At 39.8% G+C, this 20,851-nt stretch overlaps 1 protein-coding gene across 3 annotated transcripts in view; it reads right to left on the bottom strand.

Moving 5' to 3' along the window:
* Positions 1–20,851, bottom strand: part of CREB5 (cAMP responsive element binding protein 5) — a 262,348-nt gene that overhangs the window by 172,852 nt on the left and 68,645 nt on the right. For 2 of the 3 annotated variants that reach the window (XM_074861958.1, XM_074861948.1), the window contains one exon: positions 3,286–3,458. In XM_074861958.1, coding sequence (XP_074718059.1) covers positions 3,286–3,458 — 173 coding nt within the window. Of the gene's footprint in view, positions 1–3,285; positions 3,459–20,851 lie in introns of those variants that run through there. The other variant, XM_074861976.1, reaches the window with a different exon arrangement.

Raw genomic sequence — 20,851 nt, forward strand, 5'->3', positions numbered from 1 at the left:
TTACAGCATTCCTCCCACATGCTAAAGGCTTGCAGGGGAGGGAGGAGGGATGGCAAGAAGGTTAGAGACTGCCTCACCACCTAAATACTATCTGGGACCTTTATACCAACCTGCCAGTTTGCTGTAATGATAATGTTGCTGTTTGTTCTCAACCAAGGCACATGGTAGGAGGAAAGTGGGACTGCATCCTGTCTTTTTTTTTTTAAGTTATTAACCTTCATGCTCTTCCTTTTTTCTGATTAATCTGGCTGGATGCCTGTTCAGTAGTAGATGAAGCTTAATACCTGAAACAATGTGTGTATATACACTGTGCCAGTAAGGCTTGCCCAACAATGCTCATTCGTTCATGTTTTCCCATGCCTTGTGTCAATATCTCCTTTTATATGCAAGCCCCCAGAGCCAGAGTAGGGGATAGGAAAAAAGAGAGGCACGGAGGGAGGGAGAGGCATGGAGAGAGAGGGAGGAAAAAGAGAAGGAGAGAAGAAAGTAGGGAAAAATTACATCCCTTGGGAATGTCAGCTGCTGTGAACTCACCCACTCCTCACCACGAAATGAGCTGTGTGCGGGCACAGGTGGGTCCCATTCTCTGTTACTAGAGCACAGCCCACGAGCAGGGTCTAAATGAAGACTTTCATTGCTGTTCCCTGTTTTCATTGGAGTAAGGCCATCACAAACATTTGCAGGTGGCTTGGCCACAGTCTGACACTAAAATATTTGTGGTTGTGATAAAAATCAGAATATTGCTACAAGATGGTTCCATATAACCTTTAGGGCTTGATCCTGCTCTTACAGAACTCGGAGTTTTACCCAGTTGCTCTCTGCTGGTTTTATTGCTCGTTAAACAGCATATTCCCTGGCACAATTCTCCATGGTAAGGACTCACCTACCCTTTGGGGCAGCTTCAGATGTTTTAAAAAAAAAAGGGGGGAACTCAACCCAAAACCACTGATTTGAGCACCTCAGAATTTGGGCTCCTTAAAAAGCTGAACCATCTCAACTTTGTAAGGCCAAACCAAACCCACCAAACTTTGCAGAACTCAAACATTTTCCAAATCTGTCTGGATTTTTCTTCAGTTGCCTAATATCAAAATCATTGTCCAGTCTGTATTCCTCGTGAATGACTTTTGGATATAATTCTTAGCACATTTAGAAGGATAAGATGAAGATAAATGAAAATGACAAGATATGTTCTTTGAATAAATAAAACAGGCACCACAGGGAAAAGACTGAAGGAAAAGAAGACAAACAAGGATGCTCAACACTTTGGCAAGTAGATGAAGTCGAAAATGCAGCAATTATCTCCTAGGACACACCATGAACAAAAAACAAAACCTCCTAGGAAGAGGGAAGAATGGGGAACAGAGTATGCTGGAGGTCACACCATAAGTCTCATTCACACACCAAGTCACACAGAGACTAAAACACTTACAATTGCCTCCCAATAGAGCAGCTTTAGACTCACACTTAGGAAACATTTGTGTGATTTAATCACAGGGGAGAATTAAGATATGTCATGACAAAGTTTCCCAAATGACACACCACTGACTAGGAAATAGGCCTTTTTACCCTCAACCCCTCCAACTTTGGAGATTCTAATCACCATGGCCCCAAACCAACGCAAACCTAAAACCTGACTGACAGGGTCTTGCAAAACCACATACAGTTTTTTTCTCATTATATAGAAACAATTGTTTGGAAGCCAAGTACAGTCCCATATAAAACACCTCACCACTGGGTATTAAAAGTTGTTTGGGGTTTTTTTTGGTTTTAATTAGGATCATAATTATGACTAGACTTATTAAGTCAAAATTTGAGCAGAGGCTTAATCATCCTTAACCCAAATAATGGCATCAGCTGTTTTTCTTTCTAAAACTGAAAAGGAAACTGTTTCTTCCTCCTTCCCTCTCCCACAGCCCCCTGTCCGTGAACAGAAAGGGACATATGTGAAGACAACAACTTTCTTGGATTCACAGGCAAACAATATTGCACATGAAATCTTGGTGAACACAGTGGTTTTGTCAATATGTAATATATACAAAGGCACATCTATCAGATATGTTTACCTGACCCATACTATCAGATTTCTATATTAAGAACCAAATCCTGAAATAGTAGTAAAAAAGAAAATAGAGGAGCTTTGCCAGGAGCACAAAACTGGGGCAGCGGATGGAATCCATGTCCTGTGCATGGCCCTTACAGAGTGGTCAGTAACATGGGCCATCCCTGCTACCATGGAACTGAGAGATGGAGAGCCTGTGGTCTACATCCTCCCCCAGCCATCAAGAATCTTGAAAGAAAACTCATGAACTGGATTTTGAGTTTTCAATGCCAGGATTTCACTTTTTGGTTTTACTATGAAGAGACTGCAAGTTGCTCATCAATTATTTAGACAATGACTGGGGACAGAGACTGCTTTTGCACTTCTCATATAATGGATGTGACCAAATTACAAATGACAGATAATGAATCTAAACTGCTGCTGCCTTCTGAGTTCACTGATATATCTTTTTATCCATATGTTTTCATGCATAAAATCCCCCAAATTCTTAGAGTTGTGTGATGAAAAACTGTACCCTCAAACCATCTGGGCAGTTTTTGTGTAATTAAAAACAAGTTATTGCGACTTATGAGGACCTCATGTTTGCTGGAAGTAACCACGTGTAAAAAACATGGATGTTTCTGTTCAGACAGTTCTCCAAACATGAGCAGACAATTGGCATTCAAGCCAATACAATAAGCATCCATACTCTCAATTTATGGGAATAAATATGGATCCATCATCACAAATTGAGCAACTGTTCACTGAGGTCTCTGTGCCAAACTCCATTTATCTTGATAGTCTTTTAATTTTGTCTGCTAACATTCCTCAGTTAAACAGAGTACGTAGGGAATAGCCCAATCCCACTGAGCACCCAGAATTCCCGTTGAAGGAAGCAAAAGGATCAGCTTCAGAAATACCTTCTCTTTCTTCCCAGGGCAGTTATAGAAACAACACGAACTTTGAATGCAAGCAGATAAAACCAAAAAACTGGATGGAGAAAGCAGGACTTCCCTGCAAGTGCAGCACTCTGCCCCTCTTGAACCAAAGTGCCAGGTCTGGAGTACATGCAGTAACCTGCCCATTCCCCCGCAGCCTGCAACACATGCTGCAGGGGTCCTTGCCACATGCTGGCAGGATCAAGTGCAAACTCCATAACCTCAAGAACCACAGGGACAACATCTGGTCCTGCATGCAGATGCTAGAGTCAGAGACCTGGAGAAATGAGAAAATGGAAATGGACTCACCCAATCTGTCGATTTGTGGAAGGTGCTTGTGTAATGACCGAACTGGACTGTGGAGATGGCATGGCTTGTTGAATCACAACGCTGGTGTCGTGGTTTGGCATCCTTGCATTTGTCAGCTGGTGAGATCCAGGTCCTGCCATTGCTCCTCCAACTGTGTTATGCATGGAGATATTCTGTGAAAAGAAGGGAAATGGGAGATGGTGGAGGAAAATGAAAAAGAAATGAAGTGAGAAATAATGTCTTATCTTGGTTTTCTGTTCTATAGGAATACAATTAGAAATCTGAAAATATCAGCAATATGAAAAGTTACTGGCTCCTGGTAAATCCCAAGTCAATAGATCTTATTGTAACTAACAATGATAAAGAAATGAAAAATAACTATTTACTTTTATGGGGCAATATAAATGGAAAAATACTTGCAAGTTGACTAATCACTCTTCTGTGATTCTGACTTGTGATTTATGATGGGGATATTTAGCACATATTCTCCTAACTGAAGACGATACATATTTTGTTTGAAAACTACTTCTGTGGTGAGGGCAGGGCACCTTGATTTACTACATGGGTTGTTTACTGTGTACTAGGTCTGCTTAGACTGACAAGCAAATCAAGTTTTATAGTTCCAAGGTAGCAAACAGTACATGGTACGTCACGAAACAGCCATTTTCATTAGGCTCCATATATTTTGTAGAGTAATAATATCCTAGAGGCCTAGAATAATAACACTGTATTTGCACATACATGACCTTTGCTTCAGGTAACTTGGAGCCCTTAAAAAGTTATTTGAAAAAAAAAAAAAAGTTCACAGATAACTCATATCCACAGTGAGAACAAGCCACGAGAGATCAGGATATTACTAAGGAAGGAACCATGGAATAAAACTTCTCTCCTGTTATGCCTGCACACACAATACACACTGCTGCTAAACCGCAGGGTTTGACTTGGCCCGCGTTTAAAAACAAACAAAACTCTCAAGCCAGAGATAACCCACAGTGTATACATATGAAAAATATGGTAACCTTGAGAGCATTATTTTTCCTATCAGGCATCAACGTGTGGATTGTTAGCAGTAAGAGGAAAATAAACTTTCCATTGTCACCTCATGCTAGACTGAGGAAAAGGGAAAAAAACACCTTTACATGTACACTCTGCCACCAAGATTCACGCAAAGCATCTTTCTGACCACTGCAATACTCAGGATTGAAAACTAAAGTTAAATTTCATTCAAAATTCCGATTTATGAGCCAATTTATCTAGGAAACATATAAAACCTGCAAAATAATGATAGATAAAGCTGGTAAGAAAGAAAGCTCAGAGCTTTTCAAATGTGGAGGAGAGGCAGACATGTGGAATCCCAGACCTAAAAGAAAGATTGCATTCTGAACCAAAACAAGAGGAAACCCTTTAGATGACATTCCTCATGGAAAAGGAGCCAATAATTAGATGACTCACACTGAAGGCCTTAGTTGTCACCCCCCTATCTTCCAATTCTTATATATTTCAGGTGATTTCCCAGGCCAGTGTGGACACAGGGATCTCTGTTTCTTTTACAGGAGTTGTTCCAGTCTTCATAAACACATAAAGAGGCAGAGGTGCTGCCTATGGCTGCATGGTTAGACCACTCACCCAGTATGAAGAAGACCCAGCTCTGAGTTTCTCTTCCAGTAAATAATTTACACAATATGAATCAGGTCTAGCAGCGCCACTATTCACTTAGGAGCATGGATTGCAAGAGGAAGCCAGACCAAAGAAAAAAAAAAATACAGCTAAATCTAGCTCAGGATTCAAAACTGCACTGACTTTTTTGATCATTAGAAGATCATGCAAAACCAGGCCTAACATCTATCCATCTGCAAGTAAATCTTTTAGTGCTATCACTTCCTAAAGCTTCTCCTTTATACTGTGTGTGTTTCAATTAAAACATATCAATATGTGACAGGTACTTGTTTCAAAGTTCACCCTCATTTAATTTCTCCTTTACACTGCCTCCACAGTTTCTGAGTACTTCCAAGTATTTCTGTACTGCCCATTTATCTTTCAGTAGTATGTTTATTAGAGCAAATATTAAATTGCAAGACAGGGATACAGTACTTGTACCTCTGAGTCCATAGGGGAGCAGCAAAGAAGAAAAGCATCAGTCACCCACAATGAGTTTACTCTGCAGTGCTGAAAACCACCCCTTGCCATTGCCAGCACAGATCTTCTGCCTGCACATGCCTGCCTTGCTTCCAAAGAGAGCTGCCTGCACAAAGCCAGAGCACTGGCATGAAACTGTCCAGGATTCAGAAAGCCTTTCTCTTGATTACAGACTTCAGACTGCAGATGTCCAAGAGCTACAGAACACTGATCAGCTACATGGGAGGATCTTCAAAGGAAACATAGACAGTGCCATGAGTCCACAAGGTCTGGAAAGGGACAGGATGTAAATGCGTCACAAGCTTTAGGCAAGTGGTACCACAGTACTTGCCCAGATTTTGACTGGATTTTGTTGTACTATCGCACGGCAGAACTTAAAAGATTTAATATCAGATTCCTGTGTTCCCAGATTCAGTATTTCCATTTTCTTCTCCTTCTCCTTCCCTTTTCTCCTATAATACCAGACCTCTCTAAGGTACAAACGGTATGAATTATGATGGGCATGAAAAGTTCTGTTTGCACATAAGACCTTGTAATTGTTAACTTACATGCATAAACTTGTAACACTGTTTCAAAGTTTTAACAATTTCCAGTAAACTGTATATTTCAGTAAGCAGGCTGAATATATGATGCATGGAAAGCAAAAACAAGGAAAACCTGTCAATGCATCCAGATGTCAATTTTTCTCAGTAACGCAAGCACTGTTGTTGGGCAGGACAGTATAGTTACCTTTATACTATGCTGCCAAGAGAAAGCCTAAGATTTCCCAACAAAATGTCAAACTCAGCATGACTCTCACATTCATAAGAAAAGGATTTGGCAATCTCAGAATAATTTACATTTGTGAGATGCTTGTGAATTTACAGAGAAGTTCAAGCAAGTTCATACTTAATGACAATGCCTATGCTTTGAAAGACAGCAGAAAGGTAATGCACAATAGATCCTGACACTAAGCCTATCTGATCTACTCTAGTCATATACATCACAACATGCAGAATGACTGTATCTCCAGCACAGCAAGACTAGGCTCGTTGCATGTCTGTTGCAGACAGTCTTCAGAACTCCCAAAATGGCCTTGCTGTGTTGAGCTCTGCACCGGATTATGAATGGATCTGGATAGAGTATTAATGAGCTCCTTGCAGACTCAACTTTGGGCCGTTATCGAAAAAATTCAGCAACATTGGCCAAAACTGAGACCTCCACTTTATAATTGAATTGTTATTTGGCTAGGCTGCTTCTAGCTCTACTTTTAAGGAGTTCTGCATCCTCTTCCACCAGGGATCCATGAAGAACATCTCACTTTGACTCCCCTTTTCATTCTCCTCCAGCTCTTAAACCAATGGTTAAGATTAATTGATACTCGGTGGGGAGCTCAGAACTCCAACTCAGAGAAGTCATCGACAGAAGCAATGACGTGGACAGAGCTCTCACTCTGCTTTTAACACTCCCAAGACCTGCCCATACTGTGGGAGAATATGACACACACTCAGAGTTTTCTTCAAAGATATTCACAACTGTCCTTCAGCATTAGAAGAGGGCATATGAGCTTATTATTATTACCCATTTTATTAAACTGAACCTAAACGTTCACACAGGGAACAGGCCACCCGCATGCCAGGAGCTGTAGAGACATGAAAGACATACCCTGCCCTTAAGATTCATTTAATGGATCTTAATTAAGATCCAATAAATTAAGAGGAATTTATTTCCTCTAGGACTAAATTTCATCGTCATCAAAGTTCCCAGTCACTCCCACTGAAGCAGAAACCAGGATTATAACACTGAGGAGCTTTTATAGAAATGCTCCCTTTGCCCATTGCTCATACTGTACTCTCCAGCAATATTTAACATCCAAATAAATAAAACAAAAACGAAAAAGCCATATCCACAAACCGCTTTTAAATCAACGTGCTCACTCTCAACCTTTCCAGCTGCAAGAGGAAAGGGAAGAGATCATCATCAGTTTACAATGTATTCCCTATTTCAGCTTCAGATTTTCAAGAAAACATTTGAGCATTTTTCTCCCACATGCAACCATTTAACTTTGGATAGGCAACGCACTTCTTTTTTCTAAAGGCTAAAAACTTCTTGAAGTCATGCTTCCATGTTCTGGTGGAGAGGATTACACATCACTCCACAAGAACACACACCCTGTTGGCAAGCACAGCAGAGAAATGACGGCTCCGCAGACACAGGAGAAATACACCCCATGACTCCAGACAGTCACCATTTCCACTAAACCCCGCTTCTTCCAGAGAAACGCCCATCTATGTCACACGGCACCACCTGTATCACACATCTCCATCTGCTGAAGGCAAAGGATGAAGAAGATGGATCCATCCTTTATGATCCATTGTAATATTCTGAGTTTCAAGCAGAGGTTGTTTATGGTTTTAAACTATAAGAGCCAGTTTCTGAATCAAAGCCAGCTTATATTTTCTTACTATTCTTTTTTAATTCTGAGGTTTAATGAAAGTTGCAAATACTTGTTTTATACAAACTGAAGACTCATTCAGGATTGTTCTGAGTGAGCTTTTAGATCAATAGACCTGTAACCTATTGCCAATTGTACATAAATATATTCTGCAGACTATTATATAAATTCTAAAGTCAGAAGGTATTTGCCATGAAAAAATGAGAGAAAATCCAATTCATCTAAACAAAGACAAAAGCACTTTTTTGCATTTTTTTGTTTCCTGCAAAAAATCATCTAACTATATTTTCCCAAACAGCAACTTTAAATATTTTTCAAATAATTCAAGAGAAAAGTCATCAACTTAAAAAAAAAAAAAATAGAAATCAAATACACAGCAATATTTTTTAATTTATATAGCCTGGCCTATCAATTAATATATTTTAACAAGGATAAATATTCTAAGATGCTCCACATTTAGGCATTTTAAAATTTATGGGGAAAGAAAACATGTACTTCTAGCCTAAAGTCTTCTAGAAGGCTCTACAGACACACAGCATTCAGGGAAACCAAGATACACATTTAAATGGCAATTACATCTGCACTTTTAAGAACTGTACAGTAGCATCTTGCCTGATTATGGAGATCATAACTTCACACTATATACAATACACACATGAGTGGAAGCCACCGGTGACATACTCACCCACTGCACATGCTGCTTACACAACCAAAGAACCTGCTGGCTTAAAAACTTGGAAGATGTTGTAAAGAAAATTATAGACCAAATGTGGCAAATAATGGCAGGCTTCAAAAATATTTTAATTGTATACAATCTCCATCAAAATTACTGAGCCTCTGTGAATTGTCTCCTGACGGAAGAAAAAGATCATCTCAAAACAGAAGTTATCAAATCTCCCGAAACAGCATCAACTCATTTATTCTCTCATTATTCAGATCAATGTGTAAGGAAAATGCCCTCACATCAGCCCATCACAACTGTTTCATCTGTTACTAGCATGCAACATCTAAACTGCCATAAGCACAGAACTAAGCTTGCTGTCCACCCAAGGCCAGCAAGCAGCAGAGGAACTTGGGAAGAAAACGGAGATAAAAAATGAATCAGATTACTAATGCAGTTGAACGATTACAAGAAAAAGAAAGTCTATTACGAAGATTTAAATTTAAAGAAAAAAAAAAGAAAAAAGAAAAAAGGAAAAAGTTCCATTATGCAAGAGATGGGAGAGCATAAACTTGGTGGAGACTGAAATGCAATACTTTTTCTTTTTTTAAACTGTAACAGCTGTATAGCTTGAATGAGAAAAAGCACTAAAGGAGAAAAAAGAATACAGAAAATAACTGCTGGAAAATGCAGTGTAGTAACATTAAGCATAGGGAAAAAGCACTAGGAAGATCTTATTGCAGACTACTAAAATCCATTTAACTCCCTTACTTAGCAAGAGGTATGAAGTCACTGAACGAGGCTGACACATAAAAATACAGAACCGATGCCAAAGGATGTATTCCTTAAAACATTTCAAAGAAAGGCAAATGCTCACTTAACAGCTACCAGATAAAAATGGCACATTAAAAAAAACAGCAGGTATGATATATCACAGAATGCAGAAGGACTCTTCCCTGCCCTCAGGCCCCATCTAACATCTGCCCCTGAACTGGACACATCTAGCTGTCCACACAATGCTGGAGACTCAAAGGCCATGAGCGGTATAGGTATATCGGACTTCTTGAACCCTTGGCACCACTGCTCAGTCAAATGTTATCAACCTCATCTCCTTAGGGTAAAAATGTAAAGAAAAGTTAAAGTCCTTACTCAAAAATGACAAGTAATGATAGGCAGATGGGGGAAGAAGGGAAACATTGCTCTCACTGAAATCATAAAGCTTTGAATCTGTACTTATCAGTCTTGGCCACTGGTTTCCAATTTTTTGGATCACAGACCTCTGTCAACCCTCTGAATTTCTCACAGAGCACTCTGTGCTCTTATCATAAATTGTGTAATTAAGGCAAGATGGTTCCACAGACCAGCTGCAGATGACTTACCAGAACTTTGCGACCACCAGCAGTTCACAGACCAGAGTTTAAATGCTGCCCAAATACTGCTTCAGAGCACCGTGACTAGAATTTCTTGACAAAAAAAAAGATAACATTTCTAAAGGTATCTAGGGACTTCAGTAGTCCAAGTCCTTTTCTTCACTAAGGCTCCAAAAGACTGAAGACATTTTGAACAACTACTGTTAATTAATAGATCAGACTTCTGTACTGGGGCTGGCAGGAACTTTGTAAAATTTTATCCTAAATATCTATGCTGGAACATGCAAGTAAAGTGCCTTTTTATTTTAAATTAGGATGGATTATTCTTAAATGTAGACATGGGGGTGGCTCCTGAAGAGGCATAAACAAAAACAACAAAAAAAAAAAATCTTTTTATCCTGTTTTCTTTCAATAGCTGTTACTATGTTATCAGAAAGACTTTCTGAGATACATTGAGCGATGCAAATGAAACCTCAAGTCTGCTAATCTCCAGCAAACTATGTGGTGCTGCTAAGAAGCATGGCACAAGACACAGGACAGACATATGAAGTGCTAAGCCAGGTATAAGCCAGCTCAAGGCTGCAGCAGTCACCACCATAACTCGAAGTCCAAAGGGCCCATTTAAGCGCTACTAATCCTCTTAAGGCCGTTGCCTGAAGGGTGACAACCCTGCACAAAATCTCCACAACACAGCTCGTGCTGTGGGCCAACCTTTGACATGCCTCCACTTGGCCTCTGCCCCTTGAGTACCCAGAGTGCACAGTCACCTCCTCTGGTCTCTGCCTTGCACCTTCTGGGGAAAATGCACATTAACTTCCTCCAGGGGCAAGTTAAGCCTCCCTGCCTGTCCTCCGCTTCGGCTGCTGGTTTAAGCACATGCTCTGACCTCTCTGATATTATGAACAAAATGCAGGAGACTTAGAATTTTTGGTCTTTTATCAATTTTTGTGACATGATCTAATTACAGACATTCAGTGGTGCCCTCTAATTACCAGTAGAAATGAATACTGAAAGATGACCCTTGTCTTCCACAATTCCCTCCCCTCTTCCCCCACTACCCTCCTCATGCCCTTTTCATGTCTGTCCAGACTATACTTTTGACATGTGAAGCCTTCTTTAAATACACAGTAAGTAATATATGGTACGTACCAGATGTACCCATGATAAACCATTTACTAGGGGAAAGGAAAAAAGTAATGCAGAGGAAATGCAATGAACATATTTTAAAGTAGAAGGAAATTTTGAAAGACTGGTCTCACCAGAGTTTGAAAGGAAATAGCTTCTCTGTGGGAAAAGATGACATCAGATTGCATGCTTATGTCTTGAAGTTTCCTAGAGATATCTCCCATTTTCCTCAGGGTTGCTTGTTTCATACACAATTACTTGCCCAATATAGCCATTTAAGCAACATTTAAGCACAAAGAGCTGCTTCTGTTCAAATAAACGTCAGTAACACTAAGTGTGCATAGCCCAGTTCTCAGGGTCACTCAGCGTGTTTCGCACTGCTACCACCACACTACATCCTGCTAACCGGGAGGCTGCAAAATAGGGGGAGCACAACTGGCTGCCTGGCTCTACCCCGTTCTGTCATACTTTATGCAAAAGCCATAAACTGACTATTTCGTTTCTTCCAAGTTGCCTATTGTGACATTTATAAACAGGAATCTGGCAGCATGTCAATGGTGCAAACTGATTTCCTTTTCTAAATACAATTTTAAAAAGCAAATAAACAAGGTTATGCCTGCTAATGAAACATTATATGCCATGCTGGAGCTAGTTTTTCTCAAATGTATTCTCTAGAGCAGATGGAACACCAATAAACACAAAACAACAAACCCTTTTATAAAAAGCATGTTTATAAGAAAATACATTCTCCATAGAACTTTGTCTAAGGAAAAACTGGTTTATATCTGTAATGTTATCTTGGGGACCCAATTATGGTCCCATTAGATTGCTGTAAACAAGGGAGCTTGCCATGAATTTCAAATGGAGAAGCGCTAGTAAGAAACTTGAAAAGGAAGAAAAGACATTTGCCAGTATACTTACTAGGTGTAATTCCTAGAGGCCTTAGTTGAAATCAAGGCCTTATTGTGCTAAAATCTGTATAGACACATTGATGGACTACACTTGCCCACAAGCCTTAGAGTCCAGAGACAAAGCAAGGAAAGAGGAAGGAAGAAAGCGAGAAAGTGATTTGTGTAGCCAAAAATCAGGACTCAATGGAAGGGGTCTTTTTTCCAAATCCTGTGTCTTATCCTCTATTTTGCACTGTTTCATCTAATACTTATATATGAATTCAGAAAAACGGGAAACTTTACGTTAAAAAAAACCCACAAAAACACAGTATTATAAGCTCTACTCTGAGTTTTTTCCAGCACTATCATTTCATTTCTGTAACTCAGACAGAATGCACGTACAAAGTGGGTACTCAAAGAACCTTCTCAAAGTAGGTGCATGTCAACTTTTGCAGGACAAGCAATTAGACATCCAAAAGCAGCTGCCAGATCTGGAGGCCAGTCAGAGGGTAGTTGAAAACCTGGCTTTCCTTTCTTTATTGTAAGGAGTTTTGTTTTTACCCATCATGAAACAGAAAGCTGGGGGGGGGGGGGGGGGGGGAAGGGCGGCAATCCTCCAGGAATTGCTTTAAACAAGCCTTTGATACCACTAACTGAAGGCACTAGGCTTTTCAACATTATGCAAACCATTTATAATCTGTTAATAGCAAATTCACAGAGACAGAACTTTGGCATTTAAATTTGTTATATTTTATTTAAAGCTTCTTTGAAATTCTCATCATTGATTTTACTGGCATAAGTTATTGGCATCATGCATGAGTTACAGCAATGGCTGCTTGACTGCATTCAATGACCAGAACATTTTTTAGACAGAGGAGTTGGTAAAGGAAAGCAAGGATGGTAGCAACAAAACAGCCAGTGATTTTCCATTCAGGCAGTTTCAAGCAGAAAACCAGCAGGCTTAACTTTTCTGCTAAGAAGTCAAGTGGAAATGCTGCTACCCTGGTAATAAAATGCATCTCCTAAATATTCTTTTAACCCCAACCCACTGCAGCAGCTATGTTGGGCCAGGCTGGCTAGTACTACATGGGGACTAAAACAAAATGCTGGGAAAGGTCCAGGAGTCAAGGCTAACAGCAGTCTCAAAAAACACCCAGACAGACCATCTGGTACATACAAGGGATCACAGGTCTAACCAGTGGAGAGGGATTACAAGTGAACGGGTAGGAAAATAGTTTTGATCAGTGAAAATTATACAAGATACACCAAAGTATCAAGCTGGAATCAAGTTAATTGACCAGACCTCCTGGGAAGCAATCACAAAGGCAAGCATGCAACATCCACAATCATTTCAGTCAATTTTAGCTGATGTTTTGGGAGAGGAAAGCTAGTTTAGTCTAGGTCTTGGACCAAAAGAACTTAAGATAATTACTTTCATCAGTAGGAAGCATTCAGACAAAATTAATAATATTTATAGCCATATGAATTTAAAACATTAGGGTTTAGGAAGGTAATCAGACTGTCTACGTAGAAGGCAAAAAGTTAAATACACTTCTAGCTAAGAAAAGTTCACTTCCAGTGAGTACAGAAAGGGCTACAGACAAACAGGTATTACAAGAAAGCGTTCTCTGAATCCTCAAAGATATTTCTCACATTTTCCAGCCTGGTTAAGGAGAAGCACGCTGCCCTTGTCCTTCTCTGCCATGGTTTCAGCAGTTATCTTCTGCAGTGGCAGACAGGCAGGAAAAAACATTAACAGGACTAGGAGAACAAAAACACTTGGAAGAAAGAGAAACCAATACTGGTCCTGCAAAAAACAAGTTGACTGTCCACTGATAAAGGCATGTGGCTTTGGTCTTAAAGCACAGCTTGCTGAAAGAAGAGATACGCTTAACAGGAAATAAACCAAGTAAGCAAGCTGGTGTGGAGTTGGGACATACAGATTCCCAGGACTGGGACAGCAGAAGAGATCAGAAATATAACTCCTTGGACTCCAAAGGTCTTCTGCAGGTCAGGTACACCAGGAACTGCACAGCCATCCTTTTCCTCACTCTGCTACAGATTTACTGCATGACTTTGAGCAAATTACTTCACATTCTTCTGCCTTACATCTAAAACAGGATGAGTACCTTCAACAACTACAGAGTGCTTGGAAGTGACAAGTGAATAGCTTTTAGAGATAACACAGTGTATCTAGGAAGGCAATATAATATAGCAGTTACAGAGCAGAAGGGGGTTTTTTGGTGAGAACAACTCCACAGGACTTTTGAGTAGCATGCATTTGAATTTCAGCCTCACAGAAATGACAAGAGATCATAACCAAGATGCTTTAACCAATACAGAAAAGAGTTATATGATTAATAACATTAGAAGAATAGCAAGACAAAAGAACAGTTCTTTGGTGACTAGAAACAGGAAAGCAGAGAAAGACATCTAAATTAGTAAAAGCAAAGAATAACTGCATGCTCAAGTCCAGATAGCATTGCAGGGTCTATTAGAAGGGGAGCTCATTGTCTGCAGAAAATTTGATCCAGCTAAAGCATTCCTGGCTGTACATCCAAATCTGGGCACTAAAAATTGCAAGCTATTTTAGAAGAGTCGGGCTAAAAATCTTACTGAGGTTATATGGGAGTAGTGGTGGAAGTGGGGAATTCTCAATTGTAAAAGCAGGACACATTTGGCTCAGTTTCTTTTCTGACTGGACTAAATGGACAAAACAACCACCAACCTGCACTATATTTGATAATGCTACCAGACTATCATCCAGATGCACACGCTTCCAGTCACACTAATTAAATGCAGTGTGGAGCCATCCTGGGGAAATGATATACTGTTCCTTTAGAGTACCACACACTTCTGAAATGCCTTGGTGAGGCCTCACTCCACCTGAGGAGCCACAACACTCATTTTCTAAGTAATAAACAATTGGTCCTCTGATAATGGTGTGACCCAGACAGATGGACAACTTCATACAAGAAGGCAAAACACAATTCAGGCAATGGAAAGCAGGAGTTTCAGCTGAGTCATGAACAAAACTGGGCAGGCATGCATCCTTGAGGAACAACCTAGCTGCACATGGAGACCTGTTACTCTGAGTGCTCTCCTCCACACAGCAACTTTTGCCTACAAAGTAGATTTCAGTGGGATGTTTACAATCAAAGCAACTTGATACCTGCAAGTTGAGATACAGAGGAGAGGGTTGGGAATGCAAGCCTGGCACAAGTAGCACCACGATCCCGTTCCCAAAAGCAGCTAGCTAAAAGGGTATCAGCATTAAAGAAGAGCATATTACCCTTGGACACAATAACAACACTGCTCATTTTAAACCCACCTAACTTACAGTTAGGTTGGAAATTATTACTACACAAGATTCAAAATACAGCTGCTGTGGACTCCAGGAATTGCTGTCCGGTTTTTCTTCATCATCAGAAGACCACAGAAAGGGCTGTTCTTTGGAAATCCATTGGATCACACTGTCTAAGCATAAGGAAATAGGTTTTCCAGCAAGATAGTGCTCTGAAGGCGATTCTGTGCATGTTTTAGCCTGTCTGCCAGTTCTCTAGGAAAATTACAGTGGCAACTCCTGGTTGCAGATGGTATTTTAAAGACTTAAGCTGAAGATAGCCGCTAAATAGCATAATCTCCAGCATTCCTGGTGATTAGTATATAGGAAAAGGCAATGCAACTCCTGTGTGATAGTCTGAAATCCATTTCCTAAACATCTCGTAACTGAATACTTGAACTCATTTCAAATACTTGGCACAAATTGTCAGATTTGAGATCAAAGGCTAAAAAGCCAGTGGTGTTTGTGACTCAATGCAAGGTCTCCTTCAAAACATGGGGCACCATTTCACATTTCTGACACACAGTTGTGAAAGGGTTTGCAAAGCTGAATCAGCTGAGTCTGGATTGCTAGAGCTGGCCCAGAATTTTGCCCAGAGTTTCACACTTTCAAAAGATCCAAAGAAGAAAGCTGATAAGTTTGTCTGGATTTACTAATTGGATCCCTTGTAGTAAAACCAGAAATTTTAATCCTCCCAAGATTTATTAGGTATTGTCAGGGATGTGTATGTAAATTTAGCATTCAGAGAAAAAAGCTATTCAACAAAGAAAGAAAAAAAAATAAACATGTAAACTCTGTGAGGTTCAAAGAAAAAAATGAATAAAGATTTGTGTGATAGTAGAGAAGATTCTTTGTTGTTCTTTTAGATGATTTGCTTTAAGACAGAAATATGATAGTCTGAATTTTAATAAGATATGGTAGAGAGGCTGTGATGTAGGGAGTCCAAAATGATTATTCTTCCTTCAAAAAGGACAGACAACGTACTACCCTACAATACTTGGTCTGTCTCTTCTTACAGTAAACATTGCTAATGCTCCTGGAGAGGGGTTGACCTTGCCAGCCAATTACATTATGCTAATTTGTCTGTTACTATAACTCCTACAGAGGCATTCACAGCTCAAAGCAGGACAGAGATTTATATTGTCTCTTCCAAGCTGCAGACTATGGACGTTAATCTCTCTCTCTCCTTCCAGTTACAACTCTACATGGCAATATCTACATGCAGCGCCACTGCACATTCAAAGCGACAGTTATTGCCAGCTTTATTCAACTTAAAAGGCAAACCGTGGTCTGTCCTACCTTGCCCTCTTAATAACTGTCACTCTAAGAAAGCATATGCTTGGTAACAGCTGTTTTCCTATGAAAACATATGGTTTCTCATATGCTTTTGAAAACACCACAGGAATGTATTCGCTTGCTAGATGCTAGTGCCGTGTCACTATAGCAAGCAACAAAAATCATCGAAAGGAACTGCAGTACGTTTTCTATGTTATACTTGTATTTTACAAAAATACCTATAGTTTAAAAGCAATAAAAAAATCATTCAGCTGAAAAGATTCAATGTAAAAATAAGGCTCAGAATTTAGGAGTTAAGTGCACTACAGTATTACTTAAAGATGGGATCAAAACATTGGTCTTCTACAGACATATAGCAAATAACATGCTTCACGCAAGCATTTTACAGTCCATATTGTATCATGACAAAAAAAACCTCATGAGATGTGGCTCTTCCAAGTGCTGGAAAGATCAGAAGCTTCCCTAACGTCTTTCTGTTGAGATATGATAAACAGAGTATCAAAAACAATTGAGTCACAGCAGTTTACAATAAACTACTGTCCATCAAGTAAACCACAGTAATGACCTTTACATGCTTCTCTCCCCACTTCCATAATATTTGGGGCAAGCTAAGGGTACTCACATGGCCAGTTACAAGTCAGAGGAGACAAAAAGAAGCTGACTTGTTGGGCTACTTTAATACAGATGTGTTCGGTCTAGGGCCAGGCTAAACGGAAAGCTAAATATTTTGGTAAATAAAAGTTTCAGCTGTGGTTTTGAAACTGATTTCAACATCAATCGACATAGAAACTGACATAAAAATGCAGAAAGTTTTCAAAGTGTTAAAAAGACAGGGAGGTTACAGGTCAGCAGGAAAACAAGAAAAATGTGAAAAGTGACTTATGAGAAGGTCTTACAGAAATTTCCCATTGGCTCTAAAAATAATTCCCCTGGGATGTTTGTAGAAAAGAAAGAAAAAATTTACATTCAATTCAGTTTATGCTCTAGCACCAACATTATCAAGAAAACCACCTAGGCTTTACTGCAAGACCTTCTGAACATGCCAGTATCTCTAGGTGGTATTCCAGTACTTCTCATATAACTTCAAAACTTTTACACCTGTGTCTTTTTGGCAGTTAAACACAGGGTCACACCAAAAAAACAGAAAAACCCTCACGCTGAAATGTTAGTGTTTTATTACCTATTAACATTGAGAGGGCACACACAGAAGTCCACGCAAATCTGTATCACTGACTTTACAATTTCCAGCAGATCATGTTGCGCTACCGGCTGCAGTTAGTGCCCTGAGCCACAGTCCAACTTTCAAGAAGTCACTTAAGCACATGATGCACAGAGGTCAGGAAAGCCAATGAACAGCAAGAACTGGTGAAACTCCTGTGACAGCTTGAGGTGCGGCCTTCAGGCATCTGGTCGGTCCCTTTCCATGGGTTAGGATTCCCTCTGTGCAGTCTGTGAAAAGTAACACTTGCCTGGTGGGCACGTATGTCGCTATGAGGATCTAGTATTTTGCAACCTACTGGCAGATGTGCAATAAACCTATACTGACCTTCTCTCTAAAAGCAAGCAGCAACCAAACCCTTAATAAGATGCCCTGGGCATAGGAGACATAAGAAAACAAGTTGATTCCTTGTGCAACTGTTCCTACCAGTGAGGATCTAATGCACCAGGGACAAACCTAAAAAGCCCTCGGAGGAGATTAATACAGGATGTTTCACTTGGAACGTAGGAACTGTGTCTGAAAGAGATATAAGCCAAGGAAGGGAATGGAAAGACCTCTGACAAAGGATGCTTTGCAGTTAGCAAATAGAGGTGTAACCTTGTTAGCGTGGTTAGACACCACAAGAAAATTATGAAATCAGCTTTCAATACCAACTTTTTAACAGCACCCAGTGCTCTCAATCCCAGAAGGTACCTGAGAACACCTTTTGCCTAAGGTGACTCTTTCAAGCTCAAATGAATAGCAAGGTCAGAAAGCAAATAGTCCTTGTCATGACGACAAACAGTTCATATGTGCCACTGGTAAGTTCTGCAAAGATTCAGCATAAGAGCACAATGAAATCAGATTTGCTTTTTTCTGTACCCAGAAGAGGAAGGGAAAGGAGAAGGGGAAGGGAAGAAAAAAAAAGAATAAAGTAAGGTACAGCCTGCCATTCACAGGTTTCATATCCTGCCAAAACCAACAGTATTCTCATTTGACTTTGATTTGTTATCCATAACTCCCGTTCTTCCCTAGAAAAGAAGAGAAGGAAGAAAAGCTTGATTTACAAATACATGTCCAGTTTTTCCAAATGTATCAAAAAGCTTTGTGTGATAACAGGTATTTTCATAAAGCACAACAAAAATGAAATCAACTCCTTAAGATATCATACAGCACATAGCATATTAAAAATTAATAAAAATATTTATAGAATTATCTTGTTCACCTACATTTCTCTTTAGAGTAAGAACATTGGCTCTTCCATGAAGCCAGTTAATTTGCTGGTAATGATCAACACATGATATATTTCTGAATTCTCCAAAATTTAATTTTCTAGTCATTTTCCAGCTGATGAACAAAAGGAAACTGCTCTTCCTGCATAATTAACTTAGCTTATACTCCTATCATTAACAGTCTATACAAGGCTATATCTGTACTATCTGTAGAACAAAGTCTCATCTATGACCTTGCATGCAGGCCAAAAAAGAAATTTAATAAAAAAAAAAAAAAAAAAAAATCACACTACAGACTCCCAACAACTTCAGCAAAACTCACCTCATACTAGAAGTAACCTAAGATTACCTCATTTTGCATAAGTATCTCCTCTGTATTAACCAACATTTTAAAAAGATTTAGTAAAAGGAGAGCACAGTATGAAAGCATTTTGATGCTGAAGCTTTCCAATCAATTCATGGGTTTACATGAGCAAATCTGGTCCCTTTGTGAAGTTTTTAAAATTTTCCCATTGCAAGTATAACTTCTGGTTATCTCTTTATTAACTATTACTGGCAGAAGCTTATCTGCTTGATAGGAGAGAGAAAGAGCATTTAAAGTTACCAGAGTACCACATTGCTTTACATCCCAAAAGGGGTGAGGGTGTCTAGCTGACACAGCTCATGGAAGTCGAAGTGACAGGGATCTGATCCAGACAGTATCTGTACAGACAGCACATTCGGTTCCTTAGCTGATCAGCTCTTTCACACTGTATTAATAGTCTTTGAACACATCAACTCTGGAACAAGCAGAGATTTTTTTATTTTCTTGGAAAACATGCTGTGGTCTTAGGCTACTAATTTAATCTTGTTGGCAATATAATAGTTACGGTATAATCCCTCACATTATAAAAGTAATTGCCATAATCATAACCTACATTAAATTATTTCTTTTCCAGTGCAGCTGCAGTGGTTTCCCCACTCCCAACCTGGTGTCCTATGGCTGAGGAGACAAGAAGGGGCAGAAAGCAGAGCTCACAAAACAATACTACAGCCCATCCCTCTCCCTTGCCTAATAGCAAGTGACTCCCCATCCCAGTTAATAAAGAGCTCCTTGTCCCTCCATTATGCAGTGTAATCTTTAAAAGATTACATTCTCATTTGGGAATGAGCCAAGAGCCAGTGGGAAATTCTCTAGTAAATTGGATAGGGAGACAACAATATGAAGGGCAGCTGGATGGGAGCACATTTTTTTCAGGGCATTCCTATTCCTGGGGCCCTCCGGCATTGTTAGAAGTCTTGCAGTCTCGGCTCTTTTCACTGCTCTGTTGTCAGGATAATGCTATTCAAGAAGAAGGGGATACAGATTAGCTGGTTTGAAGATGGAATGTGAGGAAACGAATATTGAGAAGTAGTAAGAAAAGAAGGGGAAAGCCCAATTATATTTTTAAGTCTTACCACCTTACACAAAAACAAGGGAAGAGCACTTTGTTTTAAAACACTGTATCAAGTGTATCAACCACAATAGTAAAATATGGTTTGCTTCTTCCCCAACTGTCATCAAGAAGGCAATTTGGGTACTCCATCACTAATAGCATATTAAGAAGTATTTTGAAAGGAACATTTCCCTCACTGCCTCTTTCCCCTTGCCTGCACCTTCCAACAGACGCATTTGCTCTGTGGAACCTACTTTCCACCCTTCCACCCCACCCTACCTGTGATCCAGGATGGAGAAAACCAAAACAACACTGGGCAGGCAGCCCTATCCCATTTATCCCTACACAGGAAAGGATGCAAGTGAACGAGAAAGGCAACTGTATTTTTGCTGTGCCTTCTTTTAGGGTGGGGGATGGGGGGAGGTTGGCAGTTTGATTGGCTGGTTGGTAGGTTTGAGGGGGTGGG

Source organism: Strix uralensis, chromosome 1 (assembly GCF_047716275.1).
Source record: "Strix uralensis isolate ZFMK-TIS-50842 chromosome 1, bStrUra1, whole genome shotgun sequence".
Lineage (NCBI taxonomy): Eukaryota > Metazoa > Chordata > Aves > Strigiformes > Strigidae > Strix > Strix uralensis.